The sequence below is a fragment of the Vombatus ursinus genome, unplaced genomic scaffold (assembly GCF_900497805.2).
Source record: "Vombatus ursinus unplaced genomic scaffold, bare-nosed wombat genome assembly UNPS02009573.1, whole genome shotgun sequence".
Classification (NCBI taxonomy): Eukaryota; Metazoa; Chordata; class Mammalia; order Diprotodontia; family Vombatidae; genus Vombatus; species Vombatus ursinus.
Genome location: NW_020949351.1, coordinates 25518501 through 25543853, shown reverse-complemented (window position 1 = coordinate 25543853; position 25353 = coordinate 25518501). Strand labels below are relative to the sequence as shown.

General features: G+C 34.9%; 1 protein-coding gene across 5 annotated transcripts in view; it reads right to left on the bottom strand.

Moving 5' to 3' along the window:
* ATP9B (ATPase phospholipid transporting 9B (putative)) overlaps positions 1 to 25353 on the bottom strand; it is a 450228-nt gene that overhangs the window by 301200 nt on the left and 123675 nt on the right. For all 5 annotated transcript variants that reach the window (XM_027852394.1, XM_027852395.1, XM_027852396.1 and 2 more), the window contains exon 7: positions 16216 to 16267. In XM_027852394.1, coding sequence (XP_027708195.1) covers positions 16216 to 16267 — 52 coding nt within the window. The remainder of the gene's footprint in view (positions 1 to 16215; positions 16268 to 25353) is intronic.

The window sequence follows — 25353 nt, the reverse complement described above, 5'->3', positions numbered from 1 at the left end:
TCTTGTGACAAATGACCAAAATAAAAAAAACTCAAGCCCTCTATTATGAATTTTCACTTAAATAATTTTTTCTGGCATTGTGCCACACAAATTTTAAAATGAGTAATATTACTTTGGTAGTATAAATGAATATGCATGTTATATTCTCATCCAGTTGAGGTTACTGCTTCAAGTAATGACTGTACTACATGAAAGCCCTATTATTTAGGGATATAAAGTATGTGCCAAACACATCTTGTATGAGTTAAATCAAATGTTAAAACTTAAATGACAAGTGAGGCATGAGAACAGATTAAAAGTAATTTAAACAGATCACTGCCAACCTCTCATGCCCCAAAGATAAGAGCATACCTGGCCACATATACAAAATTTCACTACAGTAACTTGTCATTTTCTGTAACAATATATTTCTAAAAACCTTTCAGCTTCAAGGCAGGTAGGCTATATAACATATAGTTCTTAAACATAAAAGAAAATTATGGAATATTGTGAAAAAGACAGAGGCTATTGTCCTATTATTTTGTAGGGCCTGGTTTTACATAAAGGAATGATTTAACAAATAAATACTCTTTTCTGTTCTAAGTCAATTATTGTTGCTAAAGAAAAAACATTAAACTTCATCAAATCAGAGCAATTACTCAATATTCACTTCAATATTGACTATATTTTTCTCTATAATATACAATGTTCACCTTTTTTTCTTTACTAGTCAACAAATTAAGCATTTTTAAGTGCCTACTATTTGCCAGGCATTGCAAAAATAAAGAAAGGCAAAAGACAGTCCATACCCACGAGGAGCTCGTGTATTTTAGCCTAAGTGTAATTTAGCCTAAGGGTAATTTAAAATGTCACAATACAAGAAAGAAACAAATTCAAAAATCTAAATTCTGCCTAGCAGAAGTAAGAATTCAGTTGAGGTTTTGCAATATAAATTTGTATAAGAATAACATTCATTTCCTCAATTAATAAACGGTTAAAGGATATCAACAAGCAGTTTTCTAAGAAATCCAACCTATCAATAGCTATATAGGAAAAATGTTGAAAATCAATAATAAGAGAAATGTAAATTAAAGCAACTACGAGGGCCCATTATATACCCATCGGATGAATGAAGTTCACAAAAAAATGGAAAATGACAAACGGAGGGGATGAAGAAAAACAGGCACATCGATACAACTCTGGTGGGGCTATGATTTCATCTAGACATTCTAGGAAAGTAATTTGGAACTAGCTAAAAAATTGTACATAACCTTTGACCCAGAGATACTAAAACTAGGTCAATACCAAAAAGAAATTACATAAAAAGGATTATATAAAAACTCTATACATACAAAAATAGTTATCAGGTTTTTTTGTTTTGTTTTTTTTTAATTGTCAAAGAACTGGAAACTAAGGGACTCCCCATTAGCTGGGGAATGGCTAAACAAATTATGGTATAGGAATGTAATAAAATACTATTGTTCCACAAGAAATAAAAGTTTCAAAGAAAACTAGGAACTTCTATGGACTGATGCTAAATGAAGTGAGCAGAACAAGAATATATATAAGACCAAACGTAATATCAAACAACCTTGAAAGGCCTAAGAATGCTGATCAATGCATAAAGGACTGATGAAACATATTTTCCAACTCCTGACAAAGAGATGATAGACAGATGGTGCAAATGAGATACATATTTCTGGATGTGATCAATGCATGAATTTATTTGGCTTGATTATACATACTTGTAATAATGGTTTTATTTTTCTAGGGGAAGGAAGAGTGAAGGAGATAAGACAGATTTTAACCGAAAAGAATAAAATAAAAAGAATAAAAGATGGTGAAAAATCTCTCTCTCTATATATATATATATGTATATATATATATATCCAACAAGCTAGATTCTATAGAAAATCACTACAAGGAAGGAAAATAGTAGGTGAAGCATTCATTATTTTACAGGAGCCAACAGTAAAATCCATGGCCTCAAATGTCTATTTGAGCAACAAGCAAGAGGAACTAGAAACCCAAAGTCTAGAATATACATTTCATATCACAGCTTGATATCACATTCTTGTCTGAGCTCTTCTTTATACTCTCCAGATTTATGTCTCAGCTGCTGTCTTACCCTATAAGTTCCCTCACCCTAAAACATCCTCTTACTCTCCACCCCCTTCTCCCATTAGTAATTACCTCTTGGAATTTCCATTTTGAGGAAGAGTTCAGAGGAATCATTCTAAATTATTCATTCTGCTTTTGATTCTCCATACTTTGTCACAATGCACAAATATCTTCCTTTACCCTCATCCAATTTTCGGCTCATTTTCACGTGTTGACTTCCCCCATCAGAATTCAAGCTCCCCGAGAGAAGGAATTGCTTTTCCTTTTATTTGTATCCCCAGCACTTAGTACAGTACCAGGTACATAATAAGTGTTTGTTAACTGATTAAGACTTGGTAGGATAGAGGAATATATGACAAGAATTTAGCTCCAGATGGGTATAATTGTCCAAAAGAAATAGGATTGAGAAGAAGGAAAGAGGAAAGGGTCTCTTGACAAGTTTGCTGAAAATCTGTTTTTCTCTTTACTTGATTCTTGGTAATTTTAAAGGTGCTTCTGCTTTTATTCTTTCCTTTGGCTTCTGTTCATTTTCTGTGACTGAGAAAGAGATTAAGTATTTATTATTATTGTTGTTATTCTGTCATAGTTTTTGCAAATGACTTGCATACTTAGGAAATGGTGATAGCCTTGTCAATGTCCAATTCTTTATCCATGTCCAATTTGGGAAGCGACAATAGTTTAATTAAATGAGCTGGGTAGGAGGTCTTCATGTTTTCTTTCCTTTTAATTTGCTGATGATATTTACCTTTGTCATAATATAGTGGTGGTCTTGCTAGACACAAAGAGCCAACTCAGAAATGATTCACACAGAATTAACCAATCATGTTTCACCTATCTCCTTTGCTAGAGATAGATGAACACAAAGAGCCAACTCAGAAATGATTCACACAGAATTAACCAATCATGTTTCACCTATCTCCTTTGCTAGAGATAGATGACCGCCAAAGTATGGGAATATGTTATCTCACTTCCAAAGTGTGGAAATTAAGTAAAGGTTCTTTTTTCTCTCTAAAGTCTATCAGTGATCTTATCAGATCCCAGTGGTTCAATTACCATCTCTGCAGATAATTTTATATCTACACATCCCTCGCCACCAAAGACATCTCTCTCCTGAGATCTGGTTGTATCTCATCAATTACCTATTAACATTTTAAACATCACATTTGATAGATCAGTGCTTCTTAAACTGTGGTTCACGACCCTATGTGGGGTCACGAAAAATTTCACAACAGTAAAAAGTTTCTGAAGGTGCAATGACCAAAAATGAATTCAAAATCAAAAGCGTAATGAATCCAAGGTGTTTCTGGCAGTGCTTGCCCATGTTGCATCACGCAACTACAGCCTTGATTCTGAACATGACATGTGTACTTTGCACTGTACATGCCATCACGCCACACAAATGGCAATGAACGCTGCCAGAAACACCTCGGGTCAGATTCGAGGCTATTGTGTTATGAATTGCAATGTTTTTACTGTACATACAAAGTTTTCTGCTCTTACAGAAACAACAGTTTAATTACAGAAAATAAAGACTTTTAATATTTTCCCACCATCATTCAACAGCATGTAAATATCAAATTAGTGTGTCTTTGGATTGGATTATGTTAGAATATTTGATTTTTAAAACTGCTATTATCTCCTTCTTCTACAGAAATGTAAGTATTTACTTGCAGCAAGTAAAGACAAAGGCCCTTTAATAATATTTCTCCACCATCACTGCTGTATGTGTATGTAAGTATGACCATAAATTTTTAAATTACGCACAAATATAATTTCATAAACTAAAGCTAGTATTTGAGAAATTATTAGTAATATTTATTTATGTTTTAAGACAAAAATATTGTTTTGTTATTGATGAGTGGGCTAAATTTAGACAGAAGAGGTAAAAATACTGATGACATTGTGGCACAGTCTTCACTAGCAGGTTGTATTACATCTAAATTTACAAGAAGGAGAAAATATGTCAAATCATTTTTGCTATATGGATTTATTTCTAATAATGATGACAGTGTGGGAAAACCTCTTTACTTAATTTGTAATGAAGTTTTGATTGAGAGCATGAAACCAGAGAAACTAAAATGACATCTTAATACCAAGCATGCAGCATACTGCAATAAACCAAAGGAGTATTCTGAATGACTTTGTAAATCTTCAAATAAAAAAAAAACAATGTTTTGAAGAATTTGTTACTGTCAATGAAAAGTATTTACTTGCATCTTATGAAACTTTTTTAATTGCAAAAATATAAAGCCTGATAGGAGATCTCGTGTTACCTGCTGCTATTAAAATGTCGGAAATAGTTCATGGGAAAAAGTACGAGGATGAAATTTGTAAATTTCCTTTATTGAACGATACTGTTTCCAAAAGAATTTCTCAAATTAGTAATAACCAATTTCAGCAATTTATTACCAGGCTTAAGGGCAACCCAAAGTTTGTAATTCAGTTAGATGAAACAACTGATATTTCTAACATGACACAATTGTAATTTTATGTAACATATGTAAGAAACATATATTAGGAATTATTATTTTTGTCACCTTTTGCAAGGGCATACAAGAGAGGAAGATATATATCTCAAAGTCAATGAATTTTTCAAAAATGAAGGTTTACAGTGGAAAACTGCATTGGAGTCTATACAGATGGTGCTGGAGCAACGATGGGCAAGAATGCTGGATTTATAGCTAAAGTTAAAATCACTTTTACTCACAGCATGATCCATCAGAAGGCACTCAAAGCCAAAAAAAAAAAAAAAATCACCAGAGCTAGATTTTGTGCTTCACAATACTATCAAAATCATTAATTTCATTAAAAGCCATGCCCTTAACAGTTACTTGTTTTCAAACCTTTAGAAAGACATAGACCCCAATTACAAAAACATTACTTACTGCATGCAGAGGTAAGGTAGCTCTCAAAAGAGCATAGTTTAAACAGATTATTGAAATTGAAAGATGAAATTGTTGTATTTTTGACTGAGCAGAAATCCAATTTTGTTAATTTTTTTTCATAAAGACTTATGATTTTCAAAACTGTGTTATTTGTCAGATACCTTTGAAAAACTCAATGATTTAAACATGTCACTTCAAAAAAAATTGTAACATTTATGTTAAAAGATAAAATTGAAAGCTTTACTAAAATGTTAATATATGGAAGAATAGAGTGGAAAATGGTTTTTTTTAGAAATGTTTACAGCTACAGATCATGTTATAATTGAAAATAACCTTCCCAAAGATTTAACTGTAGGGGCGGCGGCTGCCTCCTGAGGTTCTGGCCCACAAACTGAGGGGGAATCGGGTGGCTGAGTAGATTGAGGTAAAATATCGCACATGAAATAGACAAGAAAAGGCTTTTACAGTGGAGGGGAAATGCGGGAAGGTGAGAGGGAATGAGTGAATCTTATTCTCATAGGTTTTGGCTTAAGGAGGGAATAACACACACAACGGGGTATGGAAATCTATCCTACCCTGCAGGAAAATAAGGGGGGAAGGGGACAAGAGAGCAGGGGGTTGATAGAGGGGAGGGTAGATTGGGGGAAGGGATAATCAAAAGCAAACACTTCTGAGGAGGGACAGGGTCAAGAGAGAGAATAGAATAAATGGGGGGTAGGATAGGATGAAGGGAAATATACTTAGTTTTTTACAGCAGGACTGCTATGGAAGTGTTTTGCATGACTACACATCTATAACCTGTATCGAGATGCTTGCCTTTTCAATGAGGGTGGGTGGCGAGGGAGGAAGGGAGAAAATTTGTAACCCAAAGTTTTAAAAACAAATGTTTAAAATTAAAAAATGAATAGATAAGCTTAAAAAAAGATTTAATTGTAAAAGTTATAATTGATCATCTGAAGTACCTGGAGACACAGTTTCTGAAATACTTGCCTTCAAATTTCATTCTCAAAAACTAAGTTGGGTTCATAAATCATACTCAACAGAAATAAAACATGTCTGTCACCTGCCATTAAAAGTTCAAGAATGTGCCAAGTCACCAAGCACCATGGGTTTAAAACTTGAGTTCCCTAAAAAATTGTTAAATTAATTTTGGCTTGGGATTAGAACAGAATTAGAACAATTTCTGAAATGGTCTTAAACATACTTTTGCTATGTTGTACTACATATTTCTGCATAGCGGTGTTCTCAGCACTGACGATTATAAAAGTAAAATATCGATCAACTCTGAAAAACACTGATGTTCTGTGTCTGGCAGTATCAAAGTCCACCAAGATTTAATTCTTTATGTAAAAATAAACCAACACATCTATCTCATTAGCATGCAAATTTACTTTCATCTTTAATAAATGGTAAAATTATATATAGACCAAAGAATTGTTTTAAAATAAATTTCTTTATGTTTATTATCAGTAAATGTTTGACTTGCATACCTATTTTATATACCTATATACACAGGATCATGTAAAAATTTCTTGGGCAAAAAGGGGTTGCAAGTTGAAAAAGTTTAAGAAGCTCTGCCACAGATATCCTAAACTCAGTATGATCAAAACAGAACTCATGATCTTTTCTTCCTTGAACCCAACCTGTTCAAAAATTCTCCATTTGTGTCAAAGTCAACACAATATTTTCAGGCCGAAGTCCAAGAAGATGGAAGAGAGATGCTAGGAAGTTGCCTGAGCTCTCTCCAGTTTCCCTCAGAAACAACACTAAATCAAGCCTCTAAAAGAGTTCTGGAGCAACAGTATCCACAAAAAGACAGAATGAAACAATTTTCCAGCCCAAGATATCTTAGACGGACTTCAGGAAAGGTTTGTCTCATTTGGGTAAAAGGTGAGAGCAACTCAGTGCAAGAGGTACCAGTGAAAACCAGTAGGAGTCTCTTAGCCACAGCACAGATTGGCAACCGAGACCCCACAGCCCTGGCTCAGCAGACCAGCTGTGAAGCCTCCAGTCTAAGAGCAAGAAGCTTGGGATAATGGCCCCCTGTACCTGAGGACCAGAGCTGTGACCACAGAAGACTACTATGGCAACAGGGAAGACCAAATACAAACTCAGAAGAGGACAACAATGTCAAAATACCTACATGAGAAGCCTCAAAGGGAAATATGAATTGGTGTCAAGCCCAAAAAGTCCTCCAGGAAGAGCTCAAAAAGGATTTTACAAATCACGTAAGAGAGGTAGAAGAAAAATTGGGAAAAATGACAGTTATGCAAGAGAATTATGACAGCCTGGAAAAGAAAGCACATTGACTGAAGAAAACTCTTTCAAAATAAAATTGGCCCAAATGGAAAAGGAGGTACAAAAGTTAACCGAAGAAAATAATTCCTTAATTAGAAAGTGGAAGCTAATGACTCTAAGACACATCAAGAATCAAACCAAATCAAAAGAATGAAAAAATAGAAGAAAATGTAAAATACCTCACTGGAAAAACAACTGACTTGGAAAATAGATTCAGGAGAGATAATTTGAAAATTATTGGATCACCTAAAAGCCATGATCAAAAAAAGAGCCTAGATATCACCTTTTAAGAAATTATCAAGGAAAACCGTCCTGATATTCTAGCAGCAGAGGATAAAATAGTCATTAAAAGAATATAGCAATCACTTCCTGAAAGAGATGCCATAATGAAAATTCCAAGGAATATTGCAGCCAAATTACGTAACTGTCAGATCAAGGAGAAGATATTGTAAGCAGCCAAAAACAAACAATTCAAATATCATGGAACCACAGTCAAGATTACACAGGACTTAGCGTCTACATTAAAGGATCAGAGTGCTTGGAATATGATATTTCAAAAGGCAAAAGAGCCTGGATTACAACCAAGAATCAACTACCCAGCAAAACTGAACATAATCTTTCAGGGGAAAAAAATGAACATTTAACGAAACAGGGGACTTTCAAAGTTTCCTGATGAAAAGACCAGAGCTGAACAGAAAATCTGATCTTCATATATAAGACTCAACAGAAGCATAAAAAGGTAAACAGGAAAAAAAAAATCATGGTATTCAATATTTTCAAGCCCTAAAGCTCAAAACCTCTATTCTACTTTCTGCCTCAGCCTTTATACCCAATCAAATGCCAACTATTATCACTGCCACCTCTATAGCTCTCTCATCTATCTCCTTCTTTCCACTCAGTCACCACTTTGGTTGGGGCCCTCATCACCTCTAACCTGAGCTACTGCAATTGCCTCTTAGGTGGTCACCCCAACTCTGGTCTCTTCCCTGGCCAAATCATCCTCCACAAAGATACCAGGAGTGATAATCCTATAGAAGACATCTGACCATGTCACTCCCTAGTCAAGAAGTTCCAGTGGCTTCATGCTTCCCTTTTGTATCAAATAAAAACCCTTATGACTGGCATTTGAATCCTTTAAAAATCTAGCTCCAGCTTACCTTTTTGGATTTACTATACATTATAGTCCCTTCATACACATTTTGATGAAGCCAAAATGATTACAATGAAATGTACCATACTGTCTCTATACCTTTTTACTAGCTAACTCCATCCCAGGCCCATGACTCCCTCACATCATTCAAAAAAACCTCCTTCAAAATTCAGTTCAAGTGCCACCTCGTACATGACACTTTTCCTGATCACTCAGTTGATAGTGGTTTTCCCTTCCCCAACCCCACCCCATATACCTTGTATTTATTTTGTACATATTTTAAATCTACTTATCTGTAGATGTTTCTTCCTTCTGGTAGAATAAAATCTCCTTGATGGCATAGATGGTTTCATTTTTGACTTTGTAACCCCAGTGCCTAAGATAGTGCCTGACATATGTAAGGAGGTTAATAAAGTTTGTTAATTTTTTTAAATAGCCTTATTATATTTCTAATAGAATATACTATATAGTACAGTTTTGGACATGTTGAATTTAAGATATCTACATAACAACCAGTCTGAGATATACAATAAGTATTTGGAGATGTAAGACTAAATATTAGCAGAGAGGTTAAGAATAAACAAACACATGTGAAAATCATCTGCATAAAAATGATAACTGAATCCACAGGAGCTGATAAGATCACCAAAAGAAATAAAATAGAAGGTCCAAAACACAGCCTTGGGGATATCTAACATTAGCAGACATGACCTGCATGAAGATCCAACAAAGAAGAATGAAGAGTCAGATAAGTAAGAGAAAAATTAGGAAAAAAGTAATATCATTAAAACCTAAAGAGAAGACATAATTAAGGAGAAGAGGGTGAATAACAGTGCCAAAGGCTACAGAGAAATCAAGAAGGATGAGGATTCAGAAAAAGCCATTAGATCTGTCAAACAGGAGACCACTGGTAACTTTGGAGAGAACAGTTTCAACTGATGAGATTGGAAACCAGACTGCAGACAAGTTAAAATAGCAAAAGGAAAGGAAATGGAGACATCAACTATAGTTTGCCTTCTCGAGAAGTTTAACCACAAAAGGGAAGAAAGATACAGCATAGCAGCTAGTGGGGACAGAGAATTTAGTGAAGGTTTTTGGAGGATAGGGAGATCTGGGCATGTTTACAGACAATAGAAAAGCAGCCAAGTAAAAAGGCAGAGACTCTATCAGTACCTACTATTGCCAGGCACTATGCTAAGTACCAGGGCTCTTTGCCAAACACTTAGCACAGATCAATGAGAACACAAGGATGACAGAAGGGGAAATCTGCTAGAGAAGAAAGGATGGGATGGGATCACTTGTACGTGTAGAGGGTTTTGCACTGGCAAGGCAAAGAGCCTCATCTTCAAGGGAGACAGTTTGAAAAAGAAGATTGTGGAGGAAGGCTTCTGAATGATGTGAAATGAGAGGGATGGAAGAAGAGGAAGCTTTTGGCAAATAGTCTCAATTTTTTTCAGTGAAATATAAGGCAAAGTTCTAAGCTGAGAGGGGAAGAGGAAGGGGAGCCATGGGACATTTCAGGAATAAAAAGGTTTAGAAAAGTTACTGCGCAAAGTGGGATAATGGATTGATTAGGAGGTAAAAAAAAAAATGACTGTCCTGTCACAGTGAGGGTCCAGTTGAGATTACATAACCAAAGTCTGTCAGTCAGCACCATTTCAGAATGTTCTCCATATTTATTCTACATCACTGTGCCACCATTACAACAGAAGTGGAAGAGAAATACATAGCACTGAAGACCATTTCATATTTTTGCCTTTCATCATTCAACAAGGTATCTAGTCCTTATCATGTGCCAGGCACCAGGAATTTAAAAAAAAAAAAGGCAAAAACAGTCCCTGCTCTCAAGAAGCTTAAATTCTAATGTAGGAAGAAAATATGAAGGTCAGTACTCAATAAACATTCATTACGTACCTACTATGTGCTAAGCATTGAGGATACAAAGAAAGCAAAATGACAGCCCCTGTCCTTAAGGAGCACACAATCTTACAGGGAGAAAAACAAGCAAACAAATATGTACAAATAAGCTATATACAAGATAAATAGAAAGTAATTACCAGAAGGAAGGCATTAGAAGTAAAAGAGATTGAGAAAGGCTTCTCTGCAGAATGTGAGATGATGGAAAAAGGAAGGAAGGAGGGAAGATAGGAGGGGAAAAAGAAGGAAAGGAGAAAAAGAATACATAAAAGATAAATGGTAAAGACTTAAAGATGAAAGCCTGGATGACCAGGAGGTTTCATAGATTACCACAGGCAAAAATTTATACATTTAGTGAGTGGCTTATGAATGATAGACCTTTTCATACTTAGTTAAGCGTGTACTCAAAAAGTAGCCTGTCAATAGGACCACATTTTCCACCATGACAGAACCTCCCAAAGCATAAACTACTGTCAGAGTTTATGAGAAAATAGGGTTACCTCCTTACTCTAAGGGATCTGAATAAGGAATTTAATGGAGAACTGCTATTACTAAAACACATTTTTTTCCTTCACAATGGCCTAGTTTTTTTTTTTTTAATACAAATACAAATACTAAATTTTCTAAATAAAAACCCTACTTACATGCTAAATTTAAATAAAAACATCATCAACATGTTGGTCTAGAAAAAGAGGATATTAAAAGTAGATAGAAATCCAATGTACCAAAACATATGCACTGAAGAAACAGACTTCTACAATGAAAATCAGAGTGGTACATCACAAGCCTCAATGTTTGAAGGATGGAATAATCATAGTTATTGATGGGGAGGAAAGCGGAAGGCAACATATTGCTTAATTGTAAAATTCCTTTGAGGAAAAAGTTAAGAAGGAAAACATATAAGAAAAATATACCAAATTAATTTCCTTTTAAATCTTCTCTTAAAACAATTCTTATATGACGAGGAAGAAGTATATTTGTATGCATTACCTTATACGATTTTCTGAAAACTTGTGAGTGGTGAGTACAGAATGTTTACCATTTAATAAATTATCATCTTCATTTTAAAGATGAGGAAAGAAAAGAGAGAAACTTGACAACTCACCCAACTGGTTACTAAAAGAAATAATACTAGCAAACTAGGAGTTAAATAAATGTTCACTGACTTTAACTGACTTGAATGATAAATACCACCCAGGTTTCCTAACTTTTAGCTATAGGACCCTAAAACCATACATATTTGTACCTTAATATTTGCATATTAGAATTTAACCTAAGAAAAATATCTTGGTCTTTCTTTTTTTTTTAGAACTGAAGTAAATATGTTTACCTTTAACTAAAAAAAATTTTTTCTCTTAAGAATTCAGTAAAATCCTGGCATGAATGATACTGTGATTCTGTACCAAAACACAGGAATGATACAGCTGCCTTCCATGACAATGCATCTCACTCTAATTCACTCTTTGTGAAAGATATTGGAAATTGCATCTTAATAGCTACAGTAATTACATCTATGGTTATTTACCATGACACTCACCAAACCATTTTCTTTATATATATAATTGTTACTTTTTTAAGGCTTATTACATGTAGTGAAACACTGTAAACAGCAGAAAAGTATACATTAGATTCTTGATTTTGTCTTCTTTTCTATGCTATGGCATTTTAAATTACCCTCTTAGGCGAAAATACATTTGTTTCCCAAGGGTCAGAATTTGTGTCATCACTTAAAATTTTCTAGTAGTGATCAGCAGATACTTTTTTAATTCACTAAGACAATTACACTTCATTTTTATAGCACTACACTTAGGAACTAAAAATGAGACTTCTAAATGTAGCCAGTGAGTAAGACAAAAGAGCTTTACTTAAACAGTCCCATTTAAACCACCACACTTTTGTGCTTACATTTCAAAGCTTCTTTTTCAACAGTTTAACAATTTTCCAGTTAAACATTATCCAAAAGGTCCCAGCCCAGTGCTTTAAATAAATTATAATTGTTTTTTATTTTTTTAAAAAAATTATCCATAATAAAATATTTTAAGATAAAAGTATTAATTTGATTTAAATTTAACATTTAAAATTATATATTTTAAGAAAAAATTCTAATGCAAAAGTTCTTCCTATACAGATCCAAAAAATCTGATACTTCAACATTTCCCATTAAAAATGCAAATACCTGTAAAACTATACCATTAGCATGAAAAAAAATTTTTAATTGCAAAACAGACAAAAACAAAAAGTTCATTTCATGATACATTGGAAATATCACTTTGGTAGCTGTGTAGAAAATGGATTAAAAAATCAGGGAGACAAATTAGGATGCTATTGCAAATGCTCAAGCAAAAAGTAATAAGGGACTAAAGTAGGGTGGTGGCCATTAGGATATAGAGAAAAGAAGATGAAATCTGTCTTTCCTCTTCATTCGCTCTATGGCCAATCTGAACCAATCTATGTGATAGTCCCTGTACATGACATTACATCTCTTACTCTACTCCTTTACAGAGGATGCCCTTCGAGCCTAGAATACCCTTCCTCATTATACCTCTTAGAATTCCTAGTTTTCTTTGAGGTCCAGCTCAGGTAGAATCTCCTATATAAGGACTTTCCTTTCCCCCATTGCTAGTACAATTGCTAGTACGTTCCTGAAACTACCCCTCATACATGTATGTGTGTGTGCGTAATTACTTTTGTATATATTTTGTATTGATTTATATTTGTGTTCATGTTGGTTCCCTTCATAGAATGGGAGCTCCTGGAAGATAAGAATTAATACATTTTTGTCTTTACATCACTAGAAACTGCTGCAATTCCTGCTATATAATATATACTTAATAAATGTATACTGATTAACTCAATCCCTAGCCAAAAGAAACATCAAAACGACTATTCAAAGAAAAAAAATCAGGAACTATTATGTACTCATAGTTTAAAAGCATATTAAAAATTCCCATTCAGATAAGAGAACTTTGTTTCATACCCCTCATACAGAAAAACTGCTTTTAAATAGTCTCAACTGGAATTAATTCTGCATGGTACGTCTAACAAGAGAAACATCAGCAAAATAAAGGCTCATTAAAAAGACTTCATCCAAACAACAATATCATGGGTACTGTCAGGATTCAGTATATACAAAGCTCAACTTCCTGCACCTATATTGATTGCATTCCATTTCTTTCAGCATGTAACACCCTCTATCATCTCCATTCCCTTATTTATCCTCAATCTCTTCTTGTCTACTGACTGCTTCCCTACTGCTTACAAACCTGTCCTTGTCTCTCCTCTATCCTGGAAAAACTCATTTGATCCTTACATTCCCACCAATTATTGTCCCATATCTTTTTTGATCTTTGTGGCTAAACTCAGGTCATCTATTAACAAATGCCTCCACTTCTCCTCTCACTCTTCTAATTCTCTACAATCTTTTTCCCACATCATCATTCAACCAAAACTTCTCTCTCCAAAATAATTAATGACATCTTTATCACCAAATCCAAGGGCTTTTTCTCAACCCCCCATTTGAAGCCTCTAACACTGTCAATTACCCTCTTCTCCTTGATACTCTCTTCTCTATGGGTTTGTGGGACATCATCCTCCCTTGATTCTCCCCTATTTATAAACCCCTTTTTTTTTCAGTCCCTTTCCCTGAATCTCCATCCAAGTCATAACCCATTAATCTTGAGTATCCCCCAGGACTGTGTCTTGGGCTCTCTTCTTGTCTACCTCTATACTACTTCACTTGGTAATCTCAAAAACTCCCATAAATGTAATTATCATCTCTGCAAAATGAAGTGAGCACAACCAGGAAAACAATGTACACAGTAACAGCAGTACTGTAACAACGATCAACCATGAAAAACTTAAATACTCTGATCAAGACAGTGATCTAAGACAATTCCAAAGGATCCAAGATGAAAAATGCTATTCACTTCCAGAAAGAGAACTGATGAACTCTGAGTGCAAACTGAAGCATACTTTATTTATTTTTCTTGTGTGTGTGTGTATGTGTGTGTGTGTGCATGTGTGTTTTCTTTTGCAACATGGCTAATATGGAAACATGTCTTTCCTGACCTCACATATATAATAAATATATTGCTTGCCTTCTCAAGAGGTAGGTGAAGAGTAGGAAGGAGGAAAAGAATTTGGAACCCCAAATTTTTAAAAATGAATATTAAAAAATTTTAATGTAATTGGGGAATATTTAATGAAACAAAGAAAAATAAATTTAAAAAAATTTTTATTATCTCTACGATGATTCTCAAACCTATTTATGTAGCTCAATCCTTTCTGTTGACCTCCAGATTCCCATCTTCAACTTCTTTTCAGACATCTCAAACTCAACACGTCCAAAACTGAACTCATTATCTTTCCACCTTTCCAAAGTTTCCTATTACTGTTGAGGCCACCATCTTCCTCCCAGTCCCCTGGGCTCACAATCTAGGTATCATCCTCAACTCCTCACTGTCTCTCATTCTCTATATCAAACTTGTTGCCAAGACCTATTGATTTTACCTTTGCAACATCTCTTGGATATGTCCCTTTCTCTTCTCTGATACTGCTACAACCCTGGTACAGGACTTCATCACCTCATGCCAGAATTATTGCAACAGCCTGCTGGTTGGTCTGCCTGCCACTACAAGTTTATTCCCACTAGAGTTTATCCTCTATTCAGCCATCAAAGTGATTTTCCTAAATTGAAAACATGACCACATTTCCCTCCCTCTTCAATAAACAACAATAGTTCCCTATCATCTTCAGGAGCAAATACAAAATCCTCTGTTTGAAGTTCAAAGCTCTTCAGAACCTACTTTCTCCCTCCTTACCTTCCCAGTATTCCTATATCTTACACTATACTCTTCCACCCTCCCTCCTTCAACATCTGTTCAAACCACTGACACCGGCCCCCCTGATGTTCACAAAGAAAACACTCCATCTCTTGGTTCTTGGCTGGCCCCTATGCCTGGAATGTTCTCCTTCCTCATCTTCACCTTCTGGTTTCCTTCAGGGCCCAACTAAAATCCCAACTTCTACAGGAAGCCTTTCCCAATCCCTTTTAATTTTAGTTCCTTCCCTCTGTTGATTATTTATTTATATTCAGTATATATTGCTTGTTTGTACCTATTTATTTGCATACTGTCTCCCCTGTTAGATTTTAAGCTCTTCAAGAGCAAGAACTGTCTTTTGCCTTTCTTTATGTTCCCAGTGCATAGTACAGTTTCTGGCACATAATAGGAATATAACACTTACTGACTGACTGACTAACTATACCTACCATATAATGATTGTAGTGATTTTGAGTGATGTAAAAGTCCTCAATCTTTAATGAAAGATTCAATTATGCCATTATGTTAAGTATACTCTAATTACAATGCAATGAATATATTGGTTTTATTAGAATAAATTATTACATTGACAACATAAATCCAAATTAACCACAATATCTTATTCCTTGACAGTGTAACATAAGTAATATTATAGATTCTTTAAACAAACATGCAAGAACATACATATTCCAAAGAGTATTCTCTCTTCTTCATAATAGTCACCACGGGATACAATACTTTTTTCCCAAAGATGCTGCTGGGAATACCTTGAGAGTCTGTAGTACTCCTTCTCTGAATATTCCCAATAGTGCCATATCTTTGTCCTTTAGATTTAGAAGCCACCAAAAATCAGAATAAATAGGGATGAGGGAAGGACAGATGACAGAGTAGGTAACCAAGCTCACTATCTTCTACAAACTGGCTTAGAAAAAAGAGATAAGTAACAGGTCCAGCATTTTTTCATTTAAAAAGTAAAAATTAAAACTCTTAGAATAAATTTTAAAAAACACAAATAAACTAATTAAATAGAATTTTCTTATTGTACCTGTTTTTTCTGAAGTCCTGAGAAATACCATATCAGATGGAATTCTTTGATTCTATAAAAAAAAATGGAAAACATGAGTTACTTATATTGAATCACAAGTGACATAAATTTACAGATTTAAATTCACATTTATGCAATTTATATTTAAAATTCATAATATATTTTTAAATTATATGACTTAGAATAGACTTTCAGATAGTCTTATAAAGTATCATTTTGTAAAATGCAGACCAGGTACTGTTGAGTAAAGAACAGAAACTCAACTGCATTTTTAACTATAGTATTTCAAAGCTATAAAGCTCATCAAGTTTTAGATGATGTAAAAAAGTATCACTTGCCTTAAGAAATCATAAGGGTTAAATAAATGCAGCATTACTGTGAAATAATTAAACAACTTTTGTGCATGTTTTCTGTAGTTAATATCATTACTTCAATTGTGTAGAGTTCAAAAAGCTAACATGACTATTTGTTGTAAAACTTAAACATGCAATTGAGAAAGTTTATAATTAAGAAAACATTATCATTTATGATTAGATTATTATTATTAGACAATTACCTCTGACTTCTAAGAATAAATAATTTCTTTGAGAGATATATGTTTACTTTTATATTAAGGTACAAGTAAGCAATGTACTGGCCAGTTTCAAGACTGGTGAGCTTGACTTACCAGTCAAGCTTACTTGAACATTAATCAAGACAGAGAATTAAGAACCACAAAGCATTAGACTGCATTATAACACTACACAAGAGAAATCACCTGACTTCAGAACTGCAAAAACTCCCACCGCTACAACCATGTGGAGAGGAAAAGAACTATTTTAAATTCAGGATAGAACAGCTAAAAATAAGAAGATAGAGAGAACATAGAAATAAAAAGCCATTTCTAACTGTAATGTGAACCTATCAAATTATTAGCAACCCAAATGAATATTATAATAATAAATATTAACATATTAAATATTATATAATATGCTGGCTAATCTCAAGATTGGGCATAGTACTGAATAGACATTATCTGTGGCATATGAGTAAACGAGACAAAAGTGCTCTGTGACTCTACAAATAAATATTTTCCTTTAGATAAAAAAAATTATTTTGATCAATGCTAAAATATTTTAATGTTCAAAAGGTGATAAAATGATATTTGGAATTTTAATGTAAAATTGGAATCCAAGATAAAAATATAAATATGACTGTTTTAAATACTCTAGTACTTTGTGATGTTTTTAAATATCAGGGCAAATGAATACTCTAATCATATCATAATATTAACAAGCTGATATCCTCAGAAAGCTCCTCTAAAACCTGCCTCCCTCAGCAATCTTCTTCTCCATGTTGCACCAAGTTGTCCATCAAAAAGGCAATGGTTTGGAGGAAAGCAGCACTGGATTTTTAGTTATGAATCCTGTGTTCAAGCCTAGATTATACTTCTTAATACTTGTACGACTTTGGTCAAGGCCCACTTCTCTAATCCTTGGTTTCCTCATTTTATATATTGCTTCAAACTATACATCTATAAATTGTATCTATCTGTGCATTATCTGTCTCACGGGGTTAATAAGAAAACCAAATAAATTAATGTATGCATTCTATAACTACAAAGCATTATATTTCAGTGTAAATTGCTGCACCATAATTATTAGTACTAATAGTAATAATGTGATCAATATGCCTTTATAATGTACATAAGATAGAGTATTACTATCAAGAACGGCTCTAACGTACAATATTTGGTTGACAATTAATTTGACATTAAAGGGGGGGAAAAGATAATGGTTAAAGAAGTCATTCCATATCTAAAAAATAAAATTGAGGGGTGAGAAAGGAATGTGGGAAAGAGAAAGGGAGAGGAAGAAGAGGTAAATTATCTCACATAAAAGAGGCAAGAAAAAGCCTTAGCAGTGTAGGGGAAGAGGGAGGAGGTGAAGGGGAGTGAGTAAACCTTACTCTCATCAGAACTGGCTCAATGAGAGAATAACATACACACAACTGGGTATAGAAATCTATCTTATCTATAGCCAGCTAGGACGGGAGCAGGATAAAGTGGGTGGGGGGTGACAGAAGGAAGGGCAGATTGGGGGAGCAGATGGTCATAAGCAAAACACTTTTGAGGAGAGACAGGGTGAAAGGAGAGAGAGAAGAAAATAAATAGGGGTGGGAGGAATAGGATGGAGGGAAATACGGTTAGCAATAGTAACTGTGGGGAAAAAATTTTTTTTGAAAGTTTCTCTGATAAAGGTTTCATTTCTCAAACATATAGAGAACTGAGTCAAATTTATAAAAATAAGAGCCATTCCCCAATCGAAAAATGATCAAAAGATATAATCAGTTTTCAGATGAAGTGATCAAAGTTATCTATAGCCATATGAAAAAATATTCTAACTCACTATTGGTCGGAGAAATGCAAATTGATACAATTCTGAGGTACAACCTCATACCTATTAGACTGTCTAATAGGACAGAAAAGATAAATGACAAATGTTGGAGGGGATGTGAGAAAAATGAGATATTAATGCACTGTCATCAGAGTTGTAAACTGATTCAACCATTCTGTAGAGCAATTTGGAACTATGCCCAAAGGGCTATAAAACCATGCACACCTTTTGAACTAGCAATACCACTGCTAGGTATGTATTCCAAAAGAGTTAACAAAACAATAAAGTAAAGGACCTATATGTACAAAAATATTTATAGCAGCCCTTTTCCGGGGGTAAAGAATTAGAAATTGAGGCTCAGATTCTTAAAATCTAGCCCCTACTCAGATTCTTATAATCTAGCCAAAAGAGTCTGGCCAACATGGCAGATGTTCTAATAAACCTTGTCTTTGGCTGAAAGAAGGATTGGGTCAAATTCATTCGGCCAGGACCCCCATTTTGTGATTTTGGGGTCAAAGCACCCCTAAACCTCTAAACCTCAACATTTTGATGGCCCATGCAGGGAAGCTGCCTAACCCCAAGTTCTCCATCCAAGATCGGAAAGTATATAAGCCTCGCCGACCTCCCTTGCTCCCCTGTTCTTGCCCTGTAGTTGGGGTTGCTCTCCAAGCACCCAGGTAGGCTTGGAGGTGCTTTTTAGGCAGACGGTTACAAGGTTGTCTCACACTCGACCTGGCACCCTCAGGCTCTCGGTTCACTGGTTCGGTTCGAGGCCATGGACCTCGGTACACCTTCTGCAGCATAAAGGATCAGGATGGATGCCCTAACCGTAAGCGTATGCCCAATTCTGTCAATTCTCCTGGCACTAGGGAATTGGAAAACTGCAGGTGCTTTTTGGTTCCCTGAGTCTTACTTACTCCCTTCCTTACACACCTCTGAATCCTCCTTCATGGAAGTTATAGGGAAAAGTTAGAACAGCTAAAAACATCTTAGCAGATTTTGGAAGTTTTGTGTTGGATCATTAAGGAGTTTTGAAACTGGCCAATCCCATCCAGATCTTCCTTAGACCCCTCCTCTAGTCACCCCAAACCACTTGGCCACTCCTAGATCCCTCCCACAGTCTTTCTGTGTATAAGGTCCATCTTGTCTCCATTAAGGTGCTCAGATTCTTAAAATCTAGCCAACAGCCCAGTAATGTTCAGATTCCTTAAGAGTCTGACCAATATGGCAGATGTTCTAATAAACCTTGTCTTTGGCCGGAAAAAAAAAAAAAGAATAAGAAATTGAGAGAATGCCCATCAGTTGGGCATTGTAGTATGTGATTATTATGGAATACTATTGTACTATGTGATTATGATGGAATACTTTTATACTATAAGAAATGATGAACAGAATGCTCTCAGAAAAACTTGGAAAGACCTGCATAGGCTGATTCAAAGTGAAATGTACTGTGTACAAAGTAACAGTAATATTCTAAGATGATCAGCTGTGAATGATTTAGCTATTCTTAGCAATACAACAATCCAAGACAACTCTGAAGGACTTGTGATAAAAAAATGCTATCTATCCCCAGAAAAAAAACTGATGGTTTCTGAATAGAGATTGAAGCATACTTTTTTAAACTTTATTTTTCTTGAGGTTTTTTGTCTGTGTTTTCTTTCAAAAACATGATTATTATGGATATGTTTTGTATGACTACACATGGATAAGCTAGATCTAATAGCTTGCCTTTTCAATGGAGCGGGAGGAAGGGAGAGAATTTGGAACTCAAAGTTTTTAAAACAAATGTTAAAAATTGTTTTTACATGTAACTGGGGAAAAATAAAATACTAAACAAATAAAAAAATTAGAGAAGTCATTCCAAAATTCTGTCTAATGGTGTTTTTTTTTTATTTTCTAATTTTTTTTGCCCATGGAAACCGATAGCTCACAAACACTTCAAAAGAAAAGTTATTACTTTATTATGTACTACTTTGGTAAAAATTGTAGAAAAACAAACAGTGTAATTAGCTAGTAAAATCTGTCAATTTTGTAGTCTCATTAATTAGTAGATTTTGAACATATTCAGTGGGTTCTTCTCATCGTTAAGAGCTAATGAATTTTTCAGCACTGAATTATTTTAAAATGTGAATTTCTTACTTGGCAAAAATATAAAACTAACTTACAATTTCTTAAATGCAAGACCAGAGGAAATACAATTAATGTTAACAGCAGAAAAAAAAAACAACTATGGGGATCTGAGGAAAAGATGAAAGTTATCCTATAGTAATAGAAAACTTGGGAGAAAAAAATAGGCCTGACAGATTGCCTTTAACAATTTCTTCAAATGAAGCACATGACTACACACTTAATAGGTCTGAAAAGCAATAAGATACCTAAACAACTAAGTATTTTATCATTTTTAAGCAATTAACTAAAACCCAGGCCTCAGACAAAATATTCTACAAGTTTCTACAATCCTCACTGAAATTTAACTTCTTTGAGGCAAAGGGGAAAATATCAGGAAGTGACATAGAATAAAAAAATTGCTGTGTAATAGTAATGACAAATTATAGATAAGAATAACTGCTAATAACAACACTCTAAAGAGCTAATGGTAAAGTTTTTACCATATTAAAATATATATAGACGAATGGATTGTATGTGTATACACACACACACACACACACACACACACACACACACACACACACACACACACAGAGTTCCACCTTGGTTATCTATCATCAAGGAGTAAGATGTTCCAGATAAGTTCATTTTATTTTCCACACAATTTATGATTAAACAAAAGCATGTTATTTTAACTTTTAAATGTAACTCTCCCTAAAATATTAGATATTTCCTTCTTACTCACAACATATTAAAAACAATTTAACCTTTAATGACAACATACCATTAGGAAATATCACTTGTTGAACTGGGCTTTAAAAGTATTTGCAGATCAATATGGTTTGAGTACAGACTGAGTACTGACTGATCCAACAAACTGTTCTGATATTTATCTTTTGGGGAAAAAAAAAAACCACCCTGAGGTAAATGCTTTGGTATCATTTGCATCTCTCTTACGAATGTAGAGTGAAAAAAAAAAGTGAAGCTGCATGATTTCCTGGGCAGCTTAGCATCATTGGCTAGCTAAAACTTCGACAAAGTCATCACCATGTCCCCCATGGTTAATTCACCTTCCTCTGCTCATCGCACCCCTCACTCCTATTCCTCCCACCCCCAACCTCCAGGCCAAGCTTCTTCATTTTGGGTTTCACTGTTATCTGGCTTAGCCCTATATTTAAAACACAACCAATTATTTCTGCTTCATTAACACAATGGACCGGAAAAAGCTTCTTCAATTAATTCAATTCAACAAATATTTATGAAGTGCTCAGTCCATAAAAAACACTGAGTGAAATACAAAGATGAGTTCCAGGCTTCTTAGGTTACACTGCTTTTCTATTTCACTTACACTATTCATCCAACAGCTTTTCATTGAGGCCCTATTATGATCAAGCCTCTAAGAAAAGTCTACAGTTAAGAAAAGACATGGTGAGAACAACAAAAATAATAACAATAACAAAACTGTGAGATGAAGCAAAATGAAGGTGTGAGGGGTGGGTAGTGGAGATGGGGAGGTGCAGAAGTCGAGAGAGAAATAAAAATTACTGTGGAGATTCATAGTAGAGAGAAAAATATCCACTTTGGGCGATCAAAAACGATTCATGAAGAAAATCATATTTGACCTGCATACCTTGAAGTTTATCCTGTAGGATTTCAACAAATTGAAGCTGGAAGCAGGAAGAACATAAAGGAAAAGCATAGAATTGTCAACCAACAAGCATTTATTAAGTGTGCTAAGAAATGGACATAGTACCACAGATAAAAACACTTTTAAGTATATCTGCAGATGCACATGATTTGAAAACAGTCCCTGACCTCAAGCAGCCCACATACTACTAGGGGAGAAAACATGTAAAATTACTCAGGCACATGTAAGACATTTACATGGTGGGTGGAAAGTAATCTGAATAGGGAAGGCACTAGTAGTTGAGGGGGAGAGTCTGTTGTAGAAGGAAGAACTAAGCTTATTCTTGAAGGCAACCAGGATTCCAAGAGGGAGAGATGAGAAGGGAGAGCTTTCCAAGCATAAGGATCATCCTCTACAAAGGTAAAGAGATGGAGCATAAATAGTGCATGAGATACTAGTAGGACAATGTAGCTGGATCATAGTGTATGTGGACAGTAGAAAAATATAGTAAGATGTAGTCAGACCTAAACTTTAGGAAAACAGAAGATAGATTAGAAGATGGGTAAGGTGGTACCTTAAGGTATGGAGACCAATTAGAAAGCTACTGACATGATCCAAAAAAGAACTGATGAAGGCTGCTTATGAGTAGAGAGAAGGGAACATGACAGAAGTTTTGAAGGCAGAAACAAGATTTGGCAGATTACATGTGTATTATGAGAGAGAAGGATGTGGGATAACCAAGGAAACCAAGGTCGTAAGCAAAGGTGACTAGGAAAGATGAGGGCACCCTCAAAATGGGATATGGGATATCCCATAGGCATATCCAATATAAGTCACTTATGATAACAACAGCTATCATTTATACAGGGCTTTAAGATTTGCAAATCTCTACATGTTATCTCATTTGATCCTCACAATAACCCTCGTAATAGATAATATTTTTAACCCTATTTTAATAATGAGGAAACTGAGGGTGAATGACTTCCTCAGGTCACACAGATGGTAAGAGGCTGAGGCAGAAATTCAGTTTTTTCTGACTCCAAAAGGCAGCTGGTGATTGGGACTGTAATGAAGAGAGAGAGCAGGGCTGGATATAAAGACCAGCAAATCATAGGCATAGAGATGATGACGGAATCCATGGGAGTTAAAATCATCAAGTGAAATAGAATAGAATAGAAAGAGGGGGCACAGAACAGAACATGGAAAGACACAATAAGTAGGCATGACATGGATGTAGAATTAGCAAAAGAAATTGAAGGGCAGCCTGATAGATAGGAGTCAAACAATGTTATGAAAGCCCAGAGAGGAAAAAGTATACAGGAGAAGTAGATGATAATAGTGTTAAATGCTTTGGAGTCATCAAGAAGCATGAAGATTGAGAAAAGACCAATAGATTTGGCAATTAAAAAATCACTGGTAACTATGGAGAAGGCAGTTTCAGTTGAATGATAAGGTCAGAAGTCAGACTGCAGAGGGTCTTGAAAAAGTAAGGGATAGCTCTTCAAAGAGCTAATGTGGGAAAAATGTGTGTGTGTGTGTGTGTGTGTGTGTGTGTTGTGAAGAACCTAGCTTTTATTCTTGCTACTCTGCACAGTACAATTAAAAAAAAAAATGAACAGAAGACAGTATTGTGACAAAGTCTATTAGCATCTAATTTGATATCTGCAATAATTCTGAGTTAGATTCTGAAAGCATTATAACACTGTATGCTAAAATCAACATTAAATGTCAAATAAAAAGTTGGAAAAAAAATATTACCAGATGCTAAGTTGACTTCCCCAGAATTGGTCACACAATTATCTTTCAGGAAGGTATTTTTTTATTAATTTATTTTGATTTATCAACAATCACTTCCATAAGCTTTTGAGTTTTAAATTTTTCTCCCCCTTCCTAACCCCCCCTACCCAAGATGGCATGCAATCTGATATAGGCTATACATATACATTCCTATTAAATATATTTTCACATTAGTGATGTTGTAAGGAAAAATTAGAACCAATAGGAGGAACCACTAGAAAGAGGAAACAAAACATAACAGAAGAAAAAAAAAGCAAACTGTATGCTTCGATCTGTATTCAAACTCCATAGTTCTTTCTTTGGATGTGGAGAGCATATTCCATCATGAGGCCTTTGGAGATGTCTTACATCCTTGCATTGCTGAGAAGGGCTAAGTCTATCAATATCAGTCATCACACATCATGGCTGTTACTGTGAACAACATTCTCAGGAAGGTATTTTTGTATCTTTCAAGTAAACCTATAGCCTATAGCTCTAAAATGATCATTCAGTAAATGTAGAAGATGACAGAACAGATCAGTTAAAAAAAAAATCTGTCCCAAATATTCCTTTAAAACTCACAGGGGGGGGCGGGGGCGGGATAGGGAGCAGCTAGGTGGCACAGTGGATACAGCATTGGCCCTGAAGTCAGGAGGACCTGAGTTCAAATACGGCCTCAGACCAAACACCTCACACGTACTAGCTGTGTGACCCTGGGAAAGTCACTTAGCCCCAACTGCCCAAAAAAAATAAAATAAAATAAAATAAAATAAAAAACTGTGAACAACTGAAAAAATGAAAGGAGGATTCAGACAGTGCACAGAAATTAATTCTATATGTAATTGTTCTAGAGTATGTCAGTTTTAAATTGTTTTGCACAATCTAAAGGCCAACTTTACTAAGGCTGAGATCCTCAATGACTAGTGAAAATACCTCAGTCTAGTGAGCTGTTGGTGTACTTCCAGCAAGGCCATATCTGAATAGTGATAAAATTATTCAGTCAATTATTAAAGTGAACAAGGACTGACTTACTTTAATTAAATTTTCTCCCCAATTACAGATATACTGTGACTGATAGCAACTAAGGCACCATCTACAAAGTAAAGTAATTACACTTTCTTAGTTTTGTTCTCACACAGAAGGAACAGGAACAATGTGTGGAAACTGCTAACAGGTAATTTTAAGCTTGAAGTAGAATGGGCTGCCTTGAGAAGTGGTAGGTTCCCCCTACCCTCAAAGAGCCCTCTACAG